Below are 24,118 nucleotides of genomic sequence, written 5' to 3' on the forward strand. Positions count from 1 at the left end.
ACTACAGATTTTAGTTGCAAGTTCTTATCCTACTATTATAATAGCTATCAGAAAACATCGTAGTTTCTGCTTGGATTCTGAACAGTGATTCTGAAAATCCATACTTTAACATTTAATATAAATTTTAGGTGATATTCCATGCAGATATATCAGATATGTAGAAGCTCTTCAGCCACGGCTAGCCCAGGCTGAGTCTTCCATACTTTTATATTCCTAGATAATAGTTTTGTTGACATGAAAATGACTTTTTCTGCTTTGTTGGATGTTTTCTGTGTACGCATGAGAGTTCTTCTCAAACACTGCATTTGCTTACTGACCAAAAAATAGCATTCAGAATACCAAATTATACAGTGGGATTGTTTTTGGCATATACCAGTTTGCATTTCAAGCAGCCTTCTCTGAAGGGCTGCTTATTGGGGAATGGGCATGTAAGCTGAAAAGGAGAAGGCAAATAGATTCTAGTAATATACATGTTTTTTAAATTTTACCAATATTGACTAGTTAATACCCACTGTTTGCATACTGAAAAGTTTCCATTTTATTCTATAAACTTCTTATTATGGTAAGAACCTTAAAATGTCTGCATTAATAATACCAAAAATAAAGATGAAGAAAAAGAAAGCTTTTGCTTAAATACTGTTTTTTGTCTGCTGTCTAAATCCCTGCATTGCTGACATACTTAGTGGCATACGTGAAAGTTAGGCTGGAGCTGGAGTGTCTGTCTGAGTTATGCACGAACGCTGAAGTTGAGATTAAATCAGATATTCAGCCAGACACGCTGATAAAAGGAACTCTGTTCATGCTGGAAACTGCTGAGCTGTGTTAAGTTGTGAAAGCTACAAATTCACGTAATGAGAGTTATCAAAAAAAATACATCAGCAAACATGTCTTCATCATAACAGGTTCCATGCTAGCATCCTCCTTTTGAGAGGAAGTTTGTTTTGGTTTTGTGTTTTGTTTGTTTTAAGTACTTTACCTGGTTCACACCTGAATTCTCCAGTTGGTTCTTCAGTAGATGGTGGGTTTTATTTAAGCTGTGACACTACGTAGGGTATGCATAGCTTCAAGGACTTGCTCACGTTGAACTGACTGAAGAAATGCTGCTGATACAGACACAATGCCATGCTTCTCTTCTCACCGTGTGGGTACTTAATCCTCTGTTCAACTGGAGAAGACTGCAAACTCTAAGCAGAGGATAAAACAACTGTAACTGAAGCCCTGGCACTTACCTGGGTGAGGATGACAGTGCTGCCTTCATAATGTTGTCTGAGTAGTTGTCAACTGGAGCAGATTTTTCTTGCTATAAAGATTTAGAGATTATTCACTGTAAGCTTCATATTTCAAGTATTCAAGTGAAGTCACCTGAATGAATTATAAGGTAAGTGTTACTGTTTCCAGGACTGAAGATGCATTGGTGATATTGTTTAGCAAGTCATTCCAACAGTGGGAGACAATTGCCAATTGTCGTAATGGGTCTTATTTTTATTTGGTTATTAATGGGTCTTATTTTTATTTGGTTCTTCCACACTATTTGGTTCTTCCACACCTCCACAGCCGTACTGCAAAGAAAAAGTATGCATGCTAACTACAATAACTGGTCCACTTTTTTTTTCTAATTTCACTGTGATCTTTTCTTAGGTAAAAGTGATCCTTTCTGTGTATTGGAGCTGGGAAATGACAGTCTTCAAACGCACACTGTTTACAAGAACCTCAACCCAGAGTGGAACAAAGTTTTCACATTGTAAGTGGATTGCTTTTGAACACACGCTGAAATGCCAAACAGTTAGCAGCTTATCTATAAAAGCTATTGACTTTGGAAAAATACAAAGGTCAAGTTAAGATAAGTCATTCTTTCATAGTCAGAAGAGGATGTTAGAGAAATATCAAATATAACTCAATTAAAGCATTTGCCTTTTACTAGTTCTTGCATGGAGTTTATTAATAGAAGTCATTAAAAGAAGAATTACTGTGATATTTATAGGAAGAATCATGACTAGACATAATGGAGTCGTATCTGGATCTAAGAGATAATATTACAGAAAGTGGAGACCAGATACTCACGCCTACGTTTTCAATAATTTAAAATAAAATGTTTCATTGAAACATGGTAGATTACCTCATTTAATTTGTAAGCAAACAGAAAATTAGAGCTAACGTTGTTCCTGTTATATCTTATGAATTTAAACTAGTCAAAGATTGCTTAACCCGAATAAGAAGCTTAGATTTTAAAGATAATTAAAGGGTGCATTTTTAGGGTGACTTCATTAGTAACAAAAAGTGATAGTTTAGTTATTGGCAGTGAAATTTTTTATCTTCCTTTATGTTGACAAAGATTTTTGCGAATAACCAAGTGGGATAAACGTCTCCAAGATTATAGTAGTCTGTGGAAAAGAAGGCAAATGTGAGGGTTAGCAATTGATCATTTATGACACTTACACCTGTCCATTGGAAGAACAGTTTGAGAATCACAGATTTCTTGCAAAAGCAACATTCCAAAACACTTAGCTGAATGTGAACGCAATAAAAAGTATCTGATCTCTTTGATTGAAGTACTTTGCTGGATTTCTGTTTAATTCATTCATGCAGCTGAATGCATGTGTCTTGGAGTCCTTTTCTTTCTCTGTCTGTTCTCAAGAAGCTTCCACTCATCATTGTTTATTCTGAGATTGTGCCAACAGATGAGTCTTTTTGGATGTTCAGCCAATAAAATAAACCTATTAAGAATCCAAAATAATTTTTTAAGAAACGATTTGTTTCTATATTTCCTGAGGGTCCCAGAAATGTCAGCTGTGGACTATCACTAACTTTCTTACTGCTGTTTCATAGCTACTCTAAGCTCCAAATCCACAGAGCCTGGCAGGCACTCACAACTCTCTTCAGATTTTTGGCTTTTTTTTTTCTTTCATTGAGATCAAACACCTTAAAAGCTGTTGATGATTTAGATTTCTTTAGGAGCAGAGTGGATTGTTCTGAATCCATTTCAGCTGGAGAATTCAGTAACACCAGAGAGCCCTTCCCACCGTATTCAGATTTTCTGCAACACACTTACCTGTATGACACATTTTAAACAGTATTTTATATCACCGGTAGCTGTATTGTGTGGAAAATTGTAATGGCGTGTAGAAGAATATGGGCAGTTGCTGAAGTGAGGGGTTTTGATGTAATTTAATGACAGTGTCTTGTAAACAGTGTGTATCATGGTAGTTTGGCTGCCACCAGTGGGTCACATTGAAGACCATCCTGCAGCTGCTAGCTGGAAGGACACCCAGGTGACTTTTAGGTCCTGACTCCGCTTCACGAGGAGCCACAACATGGTGTTGCAAGCAGAGGGCCCAGGAGAAAACTGCTCTGAAACAGCCTTCTGGGCAGAATGGCTGCATTTGGTTAAATAACAGACACGCTATATACCACGTGCCTTTTTCTTTAATTCTAGCACATGGGAAAAGGAAAAGAGATAATGAATGCATCTCATAAGTCATCTCTGGTTACCCAGGATTTTTCAGGCACGCATATATAACTTTTCTCAAATGAGACTCTGATTTATTAACAGTCTGATAAATGCTCAGGATTGAGTGCCTGCTGCAACATTGGTCAAGCGTTTGCACTGAATGGAACACAAATATTGTACGTTTGGCCTTTAATTAGGGTTGTTAGATTTTCTTAATTGGTTTTGCTAGTATGTTAAAAGGAAAATAATAGCTCAAGTCAAATGAAATGATGTAAGGTTTGTTTCATGGATTATTTTTCTTGTATACTTACTGTCCTGAAGCCTGGTTTTGAATTCAGCCCTGGACATCCCGGTGATCAGCTTTTTCTGTTTGAGAGCAGAGTTCTACACTCTTAAAATCTATATCAATGCACAGAAAATGTCACTGGTAGTTGTTATTTTCTTCACCTAGTTATGTGACTACAACATGAGGGGAAAGCTTGGGGAATACCCATCATTTGATTCAATTTTTTGGAATTTAATTAATGCTGGTATACTCCAAGGTAATACAAACTTAATTAGTAAAACAGTGTTCTCAGATCTTTGTGGAGAAGACCGTGCATGTATATCGAATATCATTTTTTGTCTGTGCTTTTCATTACAGCCCTATTAAAGATATTCATGATGTTCTGGAAGTGACAGTATTTGATGAAGATGGAGATAAACCCCCTGATTTTCTTGGAAAGGTTGCCATCCCTTTGCTGTCTGTAAGTTACCTTTGTCACGTATATCACTCAAACATTGGGAGCAAGTTGCATTTCTTTTCCCCTCTGTACAAAGCAACACAGATTTGGGGATAAACAGGTTTTGTGATCTATATGTGCCTTAGTTGGCAGTGTTTATAGTCCTCCTTAACATAACAATCATTGCCAACCCATTTTAGTAGAAATTTGGTTGATTGGAAAGAAAATTGCTGAAGTGTCTGTACTTCATCAGTGCTATATGCTGTATAGGTCTGAAAACATAATTGAGTTGTTCTGTATGTTTCCACATCATCTTCCGAAGGTAACGTTTTATGCATGTCTTTGTTCTGTCTTGCTTCTTTTTGCTGCAAGAAAGTAATTGCACATCACAGTAGGATTGACTAGAGATAGCTGTTGTTATTGGCACAGCCGAATAAAATTACCTAAAAGGGGTGTTTTCTACTCCACAGTGCTTTTAAAGACTGGTGGCTTTTGTTCTGTAAACAAATATGTGAAGAGTGAATGCTACCATGGGAGTATAAAATCAAAACTGGAAACAAAGCAAGCTCAGGGGAAAGTGGTTGCTCTGGAGATTAAGGAGAGTTAAAGCTTTTTCAGAAATGGCCAAAAAAGGCCAAGCTAAAGAGAAGGGAATGTGAAAGGGTCATTAAAAGACATTAATAGAGAAATGGGGAAAAGCAGCTTTGTGTTTGGTAAGACTGATTTAATTTGGAACAAGGCTGGTAATAATAGAGTAAGTAAACCAGATCAAGAGGATGTAAACAAGTCTGTGTGTATTTGCAGTATCACAGAAGATTCTGGTAAATTTTGCAGTAAAGTTTGGGAATAACTTTCTAGACTCTGGCTTTTGTTAAATCAATTAGGTGGGGTGAAAGGCCTCACGGGACCCTTGTGTTCATATCACTCCAGTTGTTGTGTAAGCACATGTTTAACCTCAAGCATGGGGTTTCCCTTGAGTTTTGAGGAATCAGTGTTTTGTAGACGGTTCGCAATGGGGAGGAGGCGGTGTGACAGGTATTTATGCAGCGAGTACTGTGTCGAGCCCTGTACAAACATTCACGCTTGCAATGTATAACATGATGTGAATGATGCGTGTGGTAGTGTGAACCTTTTGGTAATGCACAGTGTGATGCTGTGGGTAATAGCTCTCTTGAATAGGCAGCCGGTGAATCCTGATTGAAATTATAGAGCACAAAATTGCAGTATTGTTTAGAAGCATCCCTGTGAAAGCATATTCACCTCTGCAGAAAGGCTGGTATACATCTCATATTTAAGACAAGAGTTTTTGAGTCTTAAAGGTGGGCGGCTGCTGCAAAGGCTGTATTGTGGTAACAGGTTAGTGGGGGTACATCCTTGCAGTCTGGAGAAATGGGAGGTTTCTAGAGGGAAAGCAAAGTCCCATTAAATTGAAGTGGACCATATAAGCCCCTCAGGCTCAGCTGAGAAATAAATGGGAACAACTTAGGTAAGACCAATCAAGATCAGATAGGGGAATTTGAACTACAAGTGTTTGTTTCCAAATAAATAATGAACTGCCCAGAAAGCTCTTGAACCGTTTTAGAGAATATGATCCCAGCTTAAAGAATGCTTTATAGTGGTAAAGAAATAGGCTAATGTGCTCCAGTTTTGTTATTATTTTGTTTAAATATGTATATATCTTGTGCATGCAAGTTAAAAGCGGTGTGGCTTCTGAATCTCTTCCGGAAAGTGTGTTTATTTTCATCCACCATGTGCTCTTTCTGAGCTGTTCTGGAGTCCAGAATGTGGGCACCCTGGGATTTTGGGCATAAGATATGTGTAAACTGCAGGAGAGGCTGTGGGATAAATACTGAGCTTTTGTTGCCACAGTGCCGCACTCAGGAAGCAGTGCCAGGCAGAGCTTCTCACCCCACCAGTACGCCCAGAGACCTAGGTGCTGGCCTGACTGGAGTCACTGCAGATTAAAAATAATAATAATAATAAATAAACCCTCTGTTTCGGGACTTTATAGAACAGCCTGAGTCCCCAACAGGGGAGAAGCCCGTTCAGCAAGGTGCATATGTGTGGGTTTGATATGAACATACCTACGTTCAAGCTGCCATGTGCTCTGCAGTACTCCTCTCTGTGCCTTGCACTGCAAGTTTTTTTTTTGAGGCTGGGGATATTTTAGACTGTTTATCTATTTTAGTGGCTTGAGTTGTCAATATCTCCAGTTTTAGAACAATATTAAAGTCAGTTTGGCATGAAGGATGATTTGATGTTTACAGGGAGGAAAACTCTTAACATCTTTTATTCCATTTTTGATCACTTTGTTAATTTTTCCCAAAGTCCTCATATCTCTGATGTTACTGGAAGAGAGTGGCTGGAGCAGCTGCTCTCCTGCAGATCCAGTGCTTGCCAAATGGTCTGCGTGATCGGCAGCAGGCTGTGTGGGCTCACAGTGAGAAGATGTTAGATTTGGATTTTCTGTTGATTTTATAGGCATTTGTCAAGTATCCCTTAGGAAGCATGTAACAAGGCAGAGGAGGGGAGTGCATGTGTGTGGTAACGTCCAAACTCTATTCAGCATAGGTTTTTTGTCCAAAGTTTGAGACAAAAAAAAAAATAAAAATTGTTTATGCTTTCCCTTGCCAACTGATTTTCTTCCTTCCCATCCAAACTTCTCTGCCTCCTATTTCAGTCAAATATAGTGTAAATATATTCATCTCTGCTTTTGATTAAAAACATTTTGCACCTATTAACTTACTCTGCTCAGACAGAGAATTGCAATTTTCTAAGCTCTTTTTCTTGAAATGGGTATTTCAACGTATGTTGTGATTTTTCGCTATAAATTTGAATGTATCCTTTTGAACCATTGAGGTAAATATACTGAAAGAGAACAATAGTTAAAAACTCAAAGAAGTGTCACAAATCATACAGGTTTAATTCCTCCTAGGTAGTCAGGTGAAATATTTGGCTTGCACTAAATTCTCTTTTGAAAATAGAAGTGCATTTTCCCCCACCCTCCTGATACAGTTAAAAATGCACCAGTTTGAGTTGTGAGCTGTCAGCACATGAAGTAAGTTTACTTCAGGAATTGTTCATGGATGACTACATTTTCTTAATGATAAATAACCTTCAATAGAATATATGTTGGAGGGATATGAAGAGTTTAATTTGATAGAGAACTTTGGTTTAAATGTGTCCAGAAGTCTTGCACTGGCATTTTGCAAACATGCACACATGTTCATCATTACATTAACATTAAGACACAGATAATATTAATGCACAAAAAGTCTTGGATGGTGACATTAGGTTCATGCTTTCCATTCACCCTTGACTGTGATCTAGGTTTATGGCATGCAACAAGTAAGAAATGTAAAAAGACTAGGCAACACGAGAAAAGCTTTAAACTGTCAGGTGATGAATATAATTTAACGTTCTTTTAATAGGCATGATGAAGCAATATTGGATGAGTGCATGATTTGCTTTGCTTCTCATACAGCTCTATTAATATGTGCTGCAGACGCATTGATTTTGATAGCATTACACTGAATTTGGAATATTCTCTATTTGCAGGTAGGTGGGGGACAGAGAGAGAGCGAAGTAGTGTTTTGCCTTTTGCTATTTCAGGGAGATGAAATACAAATGCAGGGCTTGCATCTTACTTTTCCATGTTAATCAACCTGCTGCATTTTTTTCTTCTGCCTTTCTTTGTCAAACTACTCTACTCCTCTAAAGCATGTATAAGAGACCTCATCTCAAATCCTGTTCACAGCACCAGATAGCCACGTTTACAGAAGTGGTGTTTACACTGGAAAAGACACAAATTACCGCTACCAGGATATTCAACAAAATGGAGCACTGTCTTGCCAAAGGTGACCCGTGGAGTCAGGCTTGCCTAAGTTTTGGGCAAGAGAGGTCGCTTTCTCAGAAACTGGGTGATGAGAGGGAAGATTGCATACACTACTGAACAGATCAGCCCTCTGTGTTAGAAATTGAAGATGATACTGGAAAATTGGGAAGAAAGGCAAAAACTTCATTGCTTCAGGAAAGGAGTTGGTAGGTTTAGAGATCTTGTAGGTTTTAGGGGTCTTGAACTAATTATCAAAGAAGTCCTTTCCATCTCTGTGTTCATTTGTGCTCTAGATTTTACTGAAAGCAACCGTGTTTCCCTTTTTAAGGCTCCATCTTTTTTGTTTTACTTCAGGAGACTCCTATCTCCTAGAAGGCTGCAAGTTAGTGGAGGCATGGAAGCTTATGTGCTTCAATAATTTTGAAAGCAGGGTATATCAAATATCTTTATGTAGAAAGACCTTTGAGTGAAGAGTTGTATTGCAGACTGGAATGTTTCTATCTGCTGAATTATCAGCTCAGATTAGACTTCAGCTTCACCTTTTTTTCAGCAAACAGGAAGAGGTCTCTGAAATGTTTTCAAGTGCCAAGCAAGGTCGGCAGCCAACGATACAGTGAAAACAACTAGCATGACTTTTGCAAGCTAAATTATCTAAAACATGGCCTGGACTCAGAGAACAGGCACCTGCCAATTGTGATTACTTAGCACTTGACCATAAGTGTACGGCCTTTTGCAGGAGAAAGCTTTAGAGTTTGAGAGAACAGTGAAAGTGCTGCACTTCTATCACACGGGTAGCTATGGAGGGGGTTGTCTGTTCTGATTTTTACCCCTCTCATGAATCAGAAATTTCAGAATGCTGGTAAAAAAAAAAAAAAAAAAAAAATCTCTTCCAGAGAAAAGGACACCATATTTCTGGAATGAAATATTCTGGTTTGGCCATGCACTTCTCATTGAAAATTGTATTGACAGGGGAATGTCTTTTTTGAGTACCACTTGAGATCTTGGCCTCAGTGGCTTGTGCTCCTGGGGCTTTCAGCATCTCTTCACACTGCCTGAAAGCCGTGGCTGTCTGCTTTCAAATAATCAGCTCCATACACATTTAGTCTTTGGACATCAACCCTATGCCAAGATTCCACACTTCCATTTTACTTTGGATCCCACAGAAGGTTATTAAAAGTGAAATGTTTGGGGCAAAGAGTTTGGGATGAATGAATGGGTATTTCGTATAAAAATCTAATCAACATACATTACAAGCCTGAGGAGAAACAAAAAACTCTTTCTTCATGTCCAGGTGGGTCAAATATGTGCTTTGCTTTCATCTTTTCCTGGGGAAATATGTCCTTTGATAAGAGTAGGTGTGTGTCTATTACAAGACGGCTTTATGTTATTCAGGGCGAATGGTATGACATTGTGCATCAGCAATGAGCTCAAGCAGGAATATCAGGGGTCCCAAATGCTTCAGATGAATTACCCTTGGAGAGTAGCCATTACCCTTTCCGCACGTCATGGGTGTTGATGTACAGAGGTTTAACCCAGCATTGTTCTGTCAGGTCATCAATATATGACACTGAATCTGCATCAAAGCTGGATACAGAGTGAAGTTTTCTTAAAATCAATGTAAAAAAAAAAGCCACTAAACCATATTTCTTTGAGACAAGAGCAATGAAAAAACACCCTTTGCTGCGTAAGGGTCCTGTCTTCTCAGTGTTTTGTGTCATATCAATCTCAGCTTTCGCTATTTCATTAAAATTCCCAAGCGGTCAGAAGGTTGTTGCTTAATAGATTTAGCATTGGCTGGCTACATCAATACTGTGTTTAGTCACATTTGTTTTACTGGGGACATCTGTGGGAAGAGTTTAGCAAATATATTCATTCACTTGAAAGGAACCCGGTGCACTTTGGGCCTTGACTGTGCTGCAGTCTCATGCACCTGAACATTTCCTTCCAGCTGGAAGAAGGCAAGGCAAGTTGAAGCACTGCCAGAGGTTGCCTCTGTCTGAAGTACACAAAGAATTTAGTTTTTCTTCCAGCTGATGATATTCTTTGCATGGTCCTGTATGGAGAAGGAACTATGATACAGAAGAAAGTGTGAATTGCTCTGTTAAAAGATTGATATTTTGTCTTTCTGAGTTGCTTCAGAACATGGAAATGCCCCAAATATCAGAAATTCCCATGGGATAAAAATGGTGACTTTTTTTTTCTAATAGCAACCTTGCACAATGAAGCAGGTGGGGTGGGTGCTGGTGTCCTCATGTTAATCAAGTGGTTATGGGCAGTCTTGGTGGTTGATTGAGCCCCGGTATGTTGTGTGCTATTAATAAGCTTTCAAAGAATGCAGGCATCAGTATTCCATGAGGTTTTATATATATATATATATATATATATATATATATAGAATCATTAATAAAGGAATTATATTGATAATGTTTCTTCAAGGATCTAACCTGTAGGTATTTTCACTTTTAATTTCAATACTCTTTTGCATTCCATAGTTTATCTTTTTAGATAAGTATAGGTAAATATTCACGGTAAAGATAACTTATTTTAGACACAGCTATCAGGACTATTTGTTGAGTGAAGTTTGAATGAGATCAGTTACGCAGTGAAAGATGTTTGGGTGATAGAAGAAATTTGATCTTTCTGAATTTAGGTTTGTTCTAGGACCCTAGCCCAAGCTGCAACATTTGCTCACCTTTTCCACAGCTGGAGAGAACATTTAAGCAGTCTTTGCAAATAGCAGAGACAGGGGAAAAGTACCCAGAGAGGAGAAAGAAATGGATCCAAAATGAAATTAACATGACTGTCTGCCTCTTGAGATAGAGGGAAATGTTGAACAGAATCTGAACTCTGGACTATGAACAGAATACAATGAAAATGTAGTATATTAAAAGCTATTTTGGATATTTTTTCCTGGGCACAGTTGAGACATGCCACCAATCTAATCTCCATGCAGTCATGGATGTTAGTATTACCCTACACCTTTTGCTGAACCACACTGGATTAGCACATTGCCAAAACTCTGAGAGAGACTTTTGTTTGACTTTTTTTCAAGGTTTTTTCTTTTTTTCCAAATGAAAATGCAGTGGAGAAATGCCATGAGAAAGAAACAAAGAAATGTTTTCTCTTGTGCTTTTTTTTTTAATCCTGAAGGTCAAAAGCTAGGAGATCTGTATGAATGTTTAGTCTTAGACTGAGTTATAATTGCACATCTTTTACTAGACAAGTCAAACATTTAGAAATAAGGATGCCAAATGGAGCTGACTGCAAAAATGGATCTGCACTGCAATATTTTCTGCCCTGTCCAATTTCAAAATAGCAGCAACAATAACGACACCATTTAAAAAAGTTTTCCAAGCAAACGCCCATTTTCAAAGAATGATGAAGGAAATTTGTTGCTGATTTGAAAGTTACTGTATGAACACACCTATAGACCCACCCAAAATGTTTGATTCAGCTCCAGTTGTGCAAATGAAAAATATCCAAAGTCAGAAGCATTTTTTTGAGTGCAGAATGCTGTTTTGCTAGACCTTCTCAGTAGTGACAGCATGGCTTTTCCTTTTTTCTGTGAATTTAGCATCATGTGAGATGTCTTTCCTGGTTGGCTATACTCTTGAAAGATATACATAAATATATTCAGATTTCCACGTGTTCTTACTCCTAAGGTATAAAAGAATTTCATCGCAAGGATGAAAACTTGTAAGAAATGTTTGTAATCGAAATACACTGATATTCATTCACCAAATTCATAAGTATGGAGAATCCAGAATTATGATATTATGATATGTGCCCGGACACTTGCATCTCTGTAGAAACACTGCTGGGTACAATGCTGGTGGCATCCCCTTGGACGAAAGGGATAATGACCTCAAGCCAAGTCTGTTTGGCTCACTATCTCCAACATCAGTAAATCCAATTTTCAGTTTGGAAAATTGATCAAAGTCTTCAATTTACAAACAACTTTTTTTTTTTCTTTTAAAACTATTTTCCCTCTTTCTGGGTGTAGAAATGGGGGAACTGTTGAAGAGGTAGAATCCTTTCCGATAGGCAGACTATTTTATATGGTAGTTGGCTTGAGAACCCTCTGATGTCTGTCTATCCTAAAAATGGGGCTAGGCACTTCAGCTGATTTGCTGCTTTGAGACTGCAGGTTATCCGAATAATTTTTTGCCTGCTACTTTCTTGGCAGCATCCTTTGCCTCTAACCCTTTGTGTCCTCTTGCAGTGAAAGCAGAGGAGGTTCACGATCAGATTAGTACAATGCCTGTTATTATTGCTATTATTAAATAGACCCTACAAATGGCTGGGTAACTCTCAGCATCCAGTTAAGCAAAGCTTTAGATGAGAACACAGTAAAAGCTGGAGTTCCTGTTTGGGCACCGCTGAGGATGCAAACTTGGTCTTTATGAGAGCCCTCTTCCCTTTCAACCGTTAGCCAGGAAAGCCATCTATGCTTTGACTAGCTAATTGGTACAGAAAGGGTGGAGCAACATTGGGAAGGAAAGTGACCTTTCCCTTGTCATGTGAAATCACTTGGTTCCCATTATAGCTTTTTTTTTTTCCTTACTCATTTCTGCCACGGTTTATATGAGTACCTCTTCTAAATGCCAGAGCAGCAATAGCCGTTTTAAATATGGTTGCAATTTCATGCCCCCAAATTTCCTCCGTTATCTTTAATCTTTGATCATTACAGTCCCTGAATGTAGCTTTTTGGTAAGCTGCAGTTTTTTATGTTACTGCTGTTTAGAATTAACTGGTCTGCTTCCTAAAAAGCCAAATGTTTAATCAATACATATCCTACTGTGTATAATAAATACATTTCTGCCATCACTTTTTGAAGAGAGAATGCGTTTGATTTGAGCCAAATAGTTTACAAAATGGTTGGGGAGTTTTTTTGGTGGTGGTGTTGTTTTTATAGACATTTAACATGATAGGGCCAACCGGCAGATTAGAGCATAGAAATTGTATTGAAATTTGGGAGTGGGGTGGGGAGAGAAGTCTTTTACATGAATTTGTTAATTTTGAACATTTGTTACATAAACATTCACTCCACTTAAGTTGATTAATTTCTTTGGATTATGTTCGTTTCCTGGGTAATAATTCGACAACCTTGCAATAAACTAAGCATTAAGAAGCGGGTTCATGTACTGGAGCGTGCAGTAGGTAGGCAAGTTGTTGTGGCTCTTTCTGAACTCTGGAAGAAAAAATCTATTTTCAACCTGTAATAACGGAGGCTGATTACTTTCCATCAACTCACTGGCTTCCAGGGCAGAATTTTCAAACTGGTTATTGCGTGCGCTGCTCTACTATAAAGTACAAGGTCTGTAAATTAAAGTTGGACCATAAGAGATTTAATCTGCAATTTTATAGGTCTCTAATCCAATGGTCATTTTGTATTTCAGGCTCTGAGTATATTATCAGGGTTTGGGGAGGATTTTTGTGCTGGAGTGTTTTTCTCTTTTTTAGTAGTGTCTTTTAAAATTGTGAATTACAGCTGGGAAAATATTGATGCTTTTTCTTCCCCCAAACTATAGATCAGAAACGGTAAACAAAGTTGTTACACGCTGAAGAATAAAGACTTGGAACGTGCTTCAAAAGGAGTAATTTACTTGGAGCTGGATGTCCTATTTAATCCTGTGAGTTAAAATATTTTCTCTTTGCTTATCATTTGTGTAAGGAATGGGGAAATGTGTGAACCTGGTAATTGATCCTTTAAAACCAGTAGCCAAGCAGGAAAAGTTCCGTCCTAACTGCATGGGGGTCACGGAGGGCTGTTTCATACCATGGGTGAGGAGGTATTGGCACATCATAACGTGATAGGCCATCTAGGTGGATGGGACAATTCAGAGGCACTTTAGGACTTAGAGTGACCACAGGCGTCTTAGGAAGGAGGTGTCAATTACTGTGCACCAGAGCTTCATTTGCAGCAGCCAAAAAAGGGCTTAATGTTTAGATTATTATACGTTACTTTTAACACCTACTTCCTCCCCAAAAAGCTGACCCACGATGTTCTCTTCCCAGGGTGTTGACAGGAAAATTAATGAGGCATATACATGCTGCACTTAGTTTTTTAGGTGGCTGAGTCAGTCTCAATTGCTTTTGCCCTCCAGCTGTTACTGAATTGAATCCTATTTATTAAGGCCACTGTGGGCTGGACTGCAGCTCTGCTTTTGCTGGCCCTGTGGTACGGTGATGCTGGTCAACAAAAATCTGGGGAGCAGGGCTGCTGCCAAGTGCCAGGCAGAGAAGTTCAAGGTTCTTACACCTACAGAGAATGTGTAGGATTTAAAATATTAATTTCAATTCCTCTGTAAGATGTCCCCATGGTTTCTTTCACTGCACTTCTGAACGCCCCTTAAGTGAGTTCAACCTTGCCCAGTTGAACTCTTGCAGACTCCCATAGGTTGAGGATTGCATGTGCATGATGGAGTGGGCCCCTATGTCAAGGGGCATCACAGCTTTGGGGGTACTGTTTGTGTTGTCACTGCTCTTCAGGCCAATAGATATGTGCCAGGGTTGCAGAGGGTATCACTGTATATACCTGGCAGCTCCTCATAAATCATGCACAGGATGAAAAGAGAAAGATCCTGAAATAATGAATTTAAGTGTGACTTTTTTTTTTTTTAAGGTAAAAGCAAGTATTAGAACATTCAAGCCCCGAGAAAAGCGTTTCACTGAAGAGAACTGCAAATTTTCTAAGAAGGTAAAGATTGTCTCTGGGCTAAGCTCTTGTGTTTGTTTTGGAAAGATTTGAGTTGCTGTAGCATGGTTGCAAGAACAAAACCTATTTATGCATAAAACACTGAACACATGTAAATTCTGTGTATTTCTGTATATGTTTAAAGGCTTGTTTGTGTTAACGCAGAATTGCTTTCTGATCTAGTTTGCATCAGTAGTTTTGCTTTGTGCTTCAGAATAGGGAAAATGATAGTTGTGGATGTTGCACAGTTCACAGCACCTAAAGCAAAACATAAGCTGTATTCCTTTCTTTGGGAAGGATAAATTAGGTCTAAATTAGCTAGTTAAAATATCCATAAGATTCTAGAATGATGGCTATTATCCTTTTTAAAATAAAGGTGATCGATAATAAGGGTAAAATTCTCATTTATTTCTATGGACTAATCCAAAACATATAGAGAAGAGGTTCTGTGTTTGGATTAAATACTTTTGAGCCCTTCTCCTCAGACACTGCTGTATTATGAAAATTGAAAGGAAGCAAAGATAGGTTTCTGTTACTGTTCTATTTTGTTCTATTTAGTTTTGGCATCGAGTGCTTTTTTTTTTTTTTTTTTTTCTCCTGAGGGATAGGGAAAATCTGGAAGGTATGGGTGTAATCAGAAAGCAGACAGGAGCTGGAGAGTGTCTCTGAAATAGAAGCTTTATTTGTAATATGTGTCCTGGCATGCATTTGTAGCTTAAATTATCCCTGTTTCTGAAGCAATTGTAGGATATTAGTGTTTGATTAAACACCTCTTCTCCTTCCCTCCTCCCACTCAATATTTATCAGATCTTATCGAGAAATGTTGATCGTGTGAAAAAAATCACTATGGCAATATGGAATACAATACAATTCCTTCAGAGCTGCTTTCTCTGGGAGTCCACAGTAAAGAGCATGATAGCATTTGTGGTAAGTGGATTTCTTCTTTTATTGCATGAGACTAAGTGATATAAGATATCGAGTGTTGCCGTGCCTTCCTCTCCACCAGCGTAAAGCCATTTATCGTTTACTGTTATTGGTATTTTGTAGCTACACGGCTGCAGGGTATACAGATTTCAATGGCAGCCAGTCCAGTATTTGGCCTGCTGGACATGGAAATTAGACCCTCAGAAATAGTCTGCTTTTTTGCTTGGTTCAGAGGCTCTTGCTGACCTGTGCTCAGGACACCTGAGTCAGTGTGCTTGGTGACACCACCCTGTGAAGGTTTGACCATGTGACTGTTCTGGACCTTTTTAGAGCTTGGAAATTGGATGTTAGGAAAGGAGGGAGATGGTGGCCAAGAGGGTGGATACCAGCTGCAGAGAGATATCTTTGATTTGCGTGATGCACTGAGCTGATGGTTGTTTTCCTATCCATCTTCCCTTGCAATGGGGAGGCACTTAGCTACAGGTTATCAGTGTCTGCTTTGCATGCTGCCACCACAGAGTATGCTACATGTCCCCGTGGCACAGAAGAAGCTCTCCTGATGTCACCAGTTACAAATTTATTCCCCTGACCGTCACAATACGTTGCTTTTAAAGAAAAGAAAAAGAAAAAAAGGGAAAGCCTGGTCAGTGCGATCTCCCCTCTGCGAACAAAAAAACAAGTTCTTCACCTGACTGTCCCACTTTTCAGTCTTCTCCTTTTTCCTCTTGGTAGTAAACACACCATTTGCAGTTTTCTCATAATCCACTCAAGCACAAAAAGGTTTTGCCTGGTTTTTATTCTGCGGTGTGACATTTTCTTCATGCTTGAAATGTTTGGCATGCCATTAAAGGTTGGAAAATCATTTTGTGGTGGTCCAGCATGCAAAAAGAAAGTTTTTTTTTTTTGTGTTGATTAAGCAAAATAACAGCCACATCTTCAAGATTGCTCCTCCTTTTACTGTCTGTGAATTATAAGTCACTTAAAGGCTCTTTTGAGGAAAACACTTCACAGTGTATTTGCTACAGATAAGTAAAGTGATTGAAAGAAAATCAGAGCAAAGATGGAGCAGCTGTCTTTCACCCTGCAGATTAGAGGGATGACGTGCACGTAAGAGTAGGTAGGACGAGAAGGTCTGTTCTCTGTATTTTTTCTGCTTTTGTTCAAAGCTTATTTAGATCATATCTAGCATTAATGGTTCAAGAGCTGCTGACTAGTACCGTAAAGTGTTTTCTCCACTGAAGAACAGAGATGCTAACGATGCTAACTGATATACTGTAGGATGCACACAGTTATACTGAAAGTGCTAAGAGGAAGAAAACCTAAATCAACTTCACCTTGCCCTTTAGGCCTTAAGATGATGGTTTTCTTCAAACACATGGAGCTGCTGTGCATGCATATTTATTTGCAATATTGGCAGCTCTCAAATCCTTCTCTTTGTATGGCATGTAGGAGAGTGGAGTCGCTGGTACCTCACTAAAGCAGGTACGGCTGTTCAAGGGAGCTGTATGGTTGTGCACAAGGGAATTGTACGGTTGTGCACACTGTGCTGGAAAGAGGCAGAGATGTAAAATCCCAGCGCCAACATCCTGCCATCACCATTAAGCAGGAATCTAAGCACGTGCTTAAGAGATTTGCTCAATTAGGAAACAAAATACTTGTGAAATTATAGCTCTGAAGTTCAGTTTTCTAAACTTGGGAAAAGTTTGTAAGTGGTAGAGAGGCATAAAAAAAAAAAAAAAAGGTGGGCAAGTGAGTCCACAGAAAAAGGAATTAATTCCAGGTGAAAACAAAGATGAACAAAAAGATGGAAGGTTACAAATTACAGATGTTAACATCTTTACTGGGTAACATAATGCTCCTGATTTCCTACAGAAAGTCAGTAGTGGGACAGGAATAAAAATACATGACTAAGAATAATAAGAGCAGATTTCTTCTACAAACCAAAAGTGAAGTGTATTTGATTTTTTCCACATGGAAATAATTCCACTCAGGCATTTATAATGAAGTGCTAATTCTCTATCTCTCACTATTTCCAGTATGTGTGTTCGTAATTGTGAAAATATGTACACAGCGTGATAGGTGCAGCATCTGTACTGCCCTGCCCTGAACTTGTAATCCACAAATAAAAGTGTATTAAAATAGGATTGTTTTAAAATCATCATTCCCCAGAAAATAACATCTATATGCCTTCAGTACCTGGCTTTGAAAAAGCTTAGCCTGTACAATATTTGTCCTTGCTTGTATCTGACATTCAAAACCAGAGGCAGGGAAAATGCACAAAGCTCCTCACGCATGTGAACCTTATTTTCTTAAGCTATCAAGCTAAAAACACCACCAGATGGAAGAAAATATTTTTAAGAGATCATCAGAGCATTGCAATAGGCAAGGACGCGGACTCTTACACCTTCCTGTTTTAGTCTTTATTACAGTGCACCTCCCTCCCCATTAGTGCTGACAGCTTGCAAGTGTGACAAGGACATTTGCTGCTACTTCTGGGTGCGCAAGAGAAAAAGGACAGAGAGGAAACAGGACAGTGCAGACAGGACACAAGTGAATGAGAAAAATGCTATCACCATGTTTTCCTTATAAGATGCCTCATCCCAAGCTACACTGCTTTTTTAGTTTGTATTTGTGAGAGTAGGCAGTCGAAGAACTTGAACAGGGTTTTTGTTTTGTTTTATTTTCAGTACAGAAATGAAATCATACTTTTCATCAGCATTTTCAGGTTTAGAGGTTTTGGAAATAGGGTTGAATTATGTGAGGAGAAAAGCTAAAATTCACTTTCAGTGAGGCTTGGCCTGTGCACAAAGGGATTAGTGTGAGTTGTGTTGCACAAGTGCTAGGATAAACGTGGTGGGTCAGGGGAAAGTCACATGTAGGCTTTCTGGATTATTTATCTTGTAGACTTAATTTTTGCTCTGGTACAAAAAAAAAAACAACACCACAAATGATACACTGATAGACGTTGTGTGTACCTGAGAATATTAGCATGTGTGGAAATTGTTGCTTATAGTGTTCTTATACTGGGAGAGATCTTAAGTCTTTGTCCATGTACTCTCTTCCTTCTAGTCTATGAGCATACCCCTCAAAAAGGGCTTTATTTTGAACATGCCCAAAAGCATACCATAAGATATCTCTTTATGGATGTTCTTGTGCGCCTGAAAATCTCCATATCCTACCCTGGACAACTTGCTCCCAGTTTCCAGAGCAAATATTGTGGTTTTAGCCTCATCCTCATCACTCCTTCCTTTTGTCACACCTTTCTTCACTGAGACATTGCTTCCATGTTATGTTAATGGTGTCCAGAAAGCTGCGTGGTGAAATGTGCCTAAGGGAACGTCTGCTTACACGTTGTCTTGTGTATCTGTGTGATAATAAGCTGTTTGTTTTTCACTCTCGTGCATATGAAAACTTGTAATACCTTTCCGGCGTGTTTTTAAGCTGAATTCCTGCTCCTTCCTTCCATATGCGCACTCTCCCTACCTGCTCTGCTCCCTCTCTCACCAAGTTGGTTGTGGAAGTTAAGTCCATAATAAGAACTGAATCGTTCCTACTGCACAATATGTATTTTAAAAATATTTTAAAAGTTAATTTTAGTCACAGAATGATTTTCATGAGGAATTATGCATCATTGCACATTGTGCTTGTGATTTTATACAGCATAATTATACCTTCTATTGACAGTTTTCCTCTGCATTAATGGTAATTAAGTCATTTAATGAAATTACAGTAATTGCATTAAAAAAAATCTATAATCTGGTGCAAATTAAAAGGATATATCGACTGGAATTTTTACTATCGTGTTTTTTTTTTTATAAAGTTTGTATGATGGCCATGAGACATTGACAGGATCAGGCAAACAATGGGAAACCAGCCACCAGTGCACCTCCAGTGTGACTGGCAGCGCTCGCCGCTGGTGTGCTTCAGGGTCCTTGCACACAAACCCACGCCAGCATCCTTCACTTTTATTGGCAGCGTGTCCCCCTGCATCAGGTTCAGGCCTCTGCAAAGCGAGGCTGCTGCCGGGGTGGGTACACGTGGAAGCAGTTTTTCAGGCTCTGCCCTAGCTGGCAGCCAGACAGCGAATGCAGCAAGGGCAGTATTTATTTTATTTTGCAGTGACATTGCAGGGGGGCTGATAATTCTTCTAAGATGGATTAGTACCAGGAGGAAAACATGATGATGCAACATAATGTAGTCAAAATGTGGAGTTTCTGGTCAAACTGCCTGTAGTTATTGAATGGTGGGCAGCAAGGAAAGTGGTAGGCGTGGGATTATTTTGGAGCAGTTCGGGCTTCCCAAAAAGCCAGCTGATGCAAGAGCAGGGAAGCCCTGGGGCTTCTGGATGCTCTCAGCAGAGCTGCTGGGAGCTGTGGATGCAGCAGCAAACCCAAACTTAAGCTTTTGAGCTCCTTGCTGCAGAGGTGGGATTTTGGCACCCTTCTCCGGTTCAGAGCTCCAAAGCTTTTTGTAAATCCTGAAAGAGCTGGAGGATGCTCACTTTTTTGGTGCTGGGCTCCTGAAGTGTGGGAACTGGAAGCCGTGAGGAGTCATGGGGTGAGCTGGGTGAGGCTGCCCTTTGCCAGTTTGCCTTGGTCCTAATCTAGGATAGCAGGGAGAGAGTGTTGAGACAATGAACTGTGCAGCCCATGAACTTCTGGGCATCTCTGCTTATTACAGGATTTAATATGCAGCCACTTAAGCTTGTGATATGAGAGCTGGATCTGAGCCCAGCTGAACTCATCTCATAGAGGAGACACCAACTATCTTACTAGACATGAATAATTTTTAATCCCTGTTGAGCTGGGCTGTATTTATACTGATGATTTAAAGACAAAAGGCCATTAGCTTGTTGACAATGTCCTCTAAAATCACTAATTACACATCAGTAAGAGGGAAATGTTTTTTCCCCCTCAGGAAAGATGTTTAACTCAAAATCTAAGCCTTCTGGAGTTAACATGGAGTAAATCTTTCATTCTGCATGTGGACAAGCATCTTCTTCATGTTTTGCCTAGACTTTTCCAAGCAAAGCAAAATGTTCCAGCCCTGTTTGTACTGAATATAATTCAACACTGGCCATGACAACAAAATACTGGTAAAACATCCAGTTTAACTCGTGTTGTTTTGCAACACAGTGGTATTTTATTTATTTATTCTTTTTTTTTTTTTTGGTGGGAAGGGAGTTTTAGATCAATAAAAGGAAGTGTTTGGGGCAAAAGTTTTACAGGGAACATGTGAAATCAATGGAGAAATGAGAACAATGAAATCCAAACAATTTAGGATAGAGAGCGAGTCGCCAATCAAGCAGAGGGATAGAAGATAAGTTTCAGTGAGACTTTACTTCTGAATTACCAGTAGATGGTAACATTTCCCCTACAAGGAGAGGGAGGAAGATGCTCTCTCACATGAGCTTCTGTATTTCTTCTTATTTGCCCTGTGAATTTTGAACAAGCAGTTCTCTGATACAAAGCACAAACCGCCCCACCATTACTACATGTGTAACTGATGAGAAGGGTATAGTCTTTATTTCTCCTTTTTTTATCCTCATAGCTGAAGATGATATATATATCATTGTTCCCAAACTAGTTGGGAACAGCATTAAAGTAATGGTAGATTAAAATGTCTCCACATTAAAAAGCTAAATAAAATGAATAGATGTAATCCTAAAGAGAGAAGAATGAGTATTCTTCAAGCACTGAATAGGGAACTTGGAAAAAGAAAAAGCTTAAAAAAAAAAAAAGTAAAAGAAAAGTAGTAATGCAAAAGAGATGGTCCTCACTTCTGCTTTACTGTAGAGCTTTTGCTGTGGGCTTTTCTCAGCCCATTTGCAGCTTGTGCTTTGCTGCAGTTTTAAAGAAGCAATCGGAAAAGAGATGAATGCAGTCCCTTTTTAAATAGGAAAGCTGAGAAATAACACTGATGCAAAAAAAAAAAAAAAAAAAAAATCTAGACTAGAGCTAGCACTGGAAGAGCAGTCAGAGGCAGTGTTTTGAGAATTTGGCCTAGTAACTAACTCTTCAGAGTCCCTAACATTTCCTCTGCTCTTTGCCTCTGTAAATCCCTGGCAAAGTCACATCTTTAAAATTATTGTCTTGAACTCCCGTGAAAAGGCTGGATCAGAGGTATGTTTTTATTTCAAGCTATTATATCCCTGTAAAAGCATTTTTCTAATGACAGAGGAAACGTTTACATCCTGCTTCCTCCACGTTGCTCATGCCACTGCCTGTGAAAATTCAACATTGTGCATGCAAAGCTGTTCTGAGCACGTTACCTGACACATGCAAGTAACTGCTCGGATGAGAAACAGGCTTCTCTGGGCAATTAAAGGAGATGGTTTTGCCCTTCTCCCAGCAATTTTACATTTCCAGTATTATTCTTTTGTGGTTGAGGGGAATATGATTTAAGCTTGAGATCCTGGGCTTTGCTTTGCTGCAGCAGTTAAAATTCCTGGAATAGCAACAGTAATATTGATGATGCTGAGAGACACACAGTAAAGTAAACACGTTATTTCCAGCTCTTTAAAAAATGCAAGAACAAACAAGGACAAAGTTAATAGGGAAATAGCCACTTAGAAGCTTGACAACACTATAAACAAGGCTGAAAAAACAAAGTTTGAAGCTTTGGAGCCAGGGTGAGATGGAGCATAGCAGTGACTGATACCCAGATCCTTTTTTCACTCTAAAAAGGCTAGGTGGTCTTACGTTTCTAGCTCAGGAGTTCAAGGATTTGCTTTTTACTAGTGAAACGTTCCAGAACAAAACAAAAACAACAACAGACGTTTTGCATCTGAGGAATAATATTTTTTTCCTCTGGGCCTGCTTAACAAGGCACCCTGTAAAGCAAATCCCTTGCTTTTGGGGTTGAGGATCTTCGATAGCAGTGCTTTCTGTGCTGTGAATGCATCACATAGGAGCAATTCCCTCAGCCCTGGTAACAAGACCCCCAAACCACTGCCTCTCACTCTTTCTGTAATTGCTTTGCATTGTTTTTACTTGATGAATAAAGCCTTATAATACGTCAGTTGTGTGTGTCCTGGAGCGTTCAGGTAAAAGCCCAGTTCTGCCAGAAGAGGAGCGTTTGTACAGTTGGTCAGCAGGAATGTGTATGCAGGCATCCAGTAAAGAATTAAGGTAACGAGTAAGAAATTTAGCTTTCTTATAGTGTACAGATATATCCTTAAGTAGCACCTAGAAGGTGCCTGTATTAACATACAAATATCTATCTAGCTATCTGTCTCTAGACCTGGATTATAAATATATATATATATATACACACACACATATGTAGTATATGTATATAAAAGTGTTTGTGTATATACATATATAGTTTTAATCTGTTTGGCTAATGACAGCTCACAAATCCAACCCCAAATGAGCAAACATTTTTGTTTAATAAAAAAAGAAAAAAAGAAAAATGGCCCTTTATAGCTAAAACCTGAACTAAATGCATCTGAAAACAATTCTGACTGGCTTTCTGCTCGAGTTGTGACCTGTTGGAGAACTCTGCTCGGCGCTTGCGTTTCCAGCTAATTTGATATTGCCTTTTTTGTGGCTGAAGCTTTGTCATTTGTTTCTAAGCTGTCATTTTTATTAGTCTCCCTGGCTGATCTTTTTGGGCTCTCGTCAGGTGGTGTATGTTCTCCATTGTCTGCCTGGTCTTGGCAAGCTGTAGGTCCTTTTATTGCCATATGACGTGGGCGTGCTTGCAGCAGTAGCCTGTAATTATACCCACCACAGGTGACAGTTACAAGAGAGCTTTGGTAATAATTTTAGCAGCCTGATCTGATGTTTATGAAGAGAGAACCCTCTTTGTGGTCTGGCTGGTGTTTGCTATATTGTATTGTACTTTAGCTGTTTGATTTATGAAGCCCTTTCTTTATATATTAAAAAAGTCTTGTGTCTTTTAAAGTTCTGAAGTTTTGTTAGATTTTTGTTGCTCTTATATTGTTTTGTACGTTTAGTATGTATTTTTGTATATCTTTTATTTTGCTTTGTCTGGCAGGGTAAAATTGTACTCTCGCTTGTTATTAGTTTTATTTGTATATTCAGCGTTGCTGAACTCCTGTTTTAAACCTCACGTTAGCAGATACATTGTGTTTTCCTACTTAGGAGTCTAGATAGAGATTAGCCTTTTGCTCTGTTTTTTTTTGTCCTTAAAAAAAAAAAAAAAAAAAAAAAAACACAACAAAAAGCAAAAACGAAAACGCTATTTTATAAAGATCAGATTTGCTATCCAAAAAGGTGTCATGGGCTCTGTTACTCTCAATAGATTTGCAAAACTTTCACGTGCCAAAGGGTTTTTTTGGTCCTGATTCTTATTGCTATGTTACAAATCTCCAACCCAATATTAGGAATTTGCTGCAAAAGATCTGCCAAAGACTCAAATGCATAATGCCTAAAAGTTGGCTTTTCTCTTTTGTAGTTTTTTTTACTGTTTTAGCTTCTTTAGAGGAACTTCAAATTAAATGTCTAACATTTCCAAATTTGTGAGAA

General features: G+C 38.8%; 1 protein-coding gene and 1 long non-coding RNA gene across 9 annotated transcripts in view; one reads left to right on the plus strand and one right to left on the minus strand.

Moving 5' to 3' along the window:
• Positions 1 to 22,813, minus strand: part of LOC121075984 — a 29,815-nt gene extending 7,002 nt beyond the window's left edge. Inside the window, exons 1-2 of one of the 2 annotated variants that reach the window (XR_005823293.1) lie at positions 21,406 to 22,813; positions 1,230 to 1,362 (exon numbers count right to left, since the gene is read on the minus strand). This is a non-coding gene — a long non-coding RNA (uncharacterized LOC121075984). Of the gene's footprint in view, positions 1 to 976; positions 1,363 to 21,405 lie in introns of both variants that reach the window. The other variant, XR_005823294.1, reaches the window with a different exon arrangement.
• Positions 1 to 24,118, plus strand: part of MCTP2 (multiple C2 and transmembrane domain containing 2) — a 124,716-nt gene that overhangs the window by 62,173 nt on the left and 38,425 nt on the right. For all 7 annotated transcript variants that reach the window (XM_040569825.1, XM_040569823.1, XM_040569822.1 and 4 more), the window contains 5 exons: positions 1,639 to 1,741; positions 4,092 to 4,194; positions 13,537 to 13,638; positions 14,631 to 14,705; positions 15,510 to 15,629. In XM_040569825.1, the coding sequence (XP_040425759.1) occupies positions 1,639 to 1,741; positions 4,092 to 4,194; positions 13,537 to 13,638; positions 14,631 to 14,705; positions 15,510 to 15,629 (503 nt within the window). The remainder of the gene's footprint in view (positions 1 to 1,638; positions 1,742 to 4,091; positions 4,195 to 13,536; positions 13,639 to 14,630; positions 14,706 to 15,509; positions 15,630 to 24,118) is intronic.

This window comes from Cygnus olor, chromosome 11 (assembly GCF_009769625.2).
Source record: "Cygnus olor isolate bCygOlo1 chromosome 11, bCygOlo1.pri.v2, whole genome shotgun sequence".
NCBI lineage: Eukaryota > Metazoa > Chordata > Aves > Anseriformes > Anatidae > Cygnus > Cygnus olor.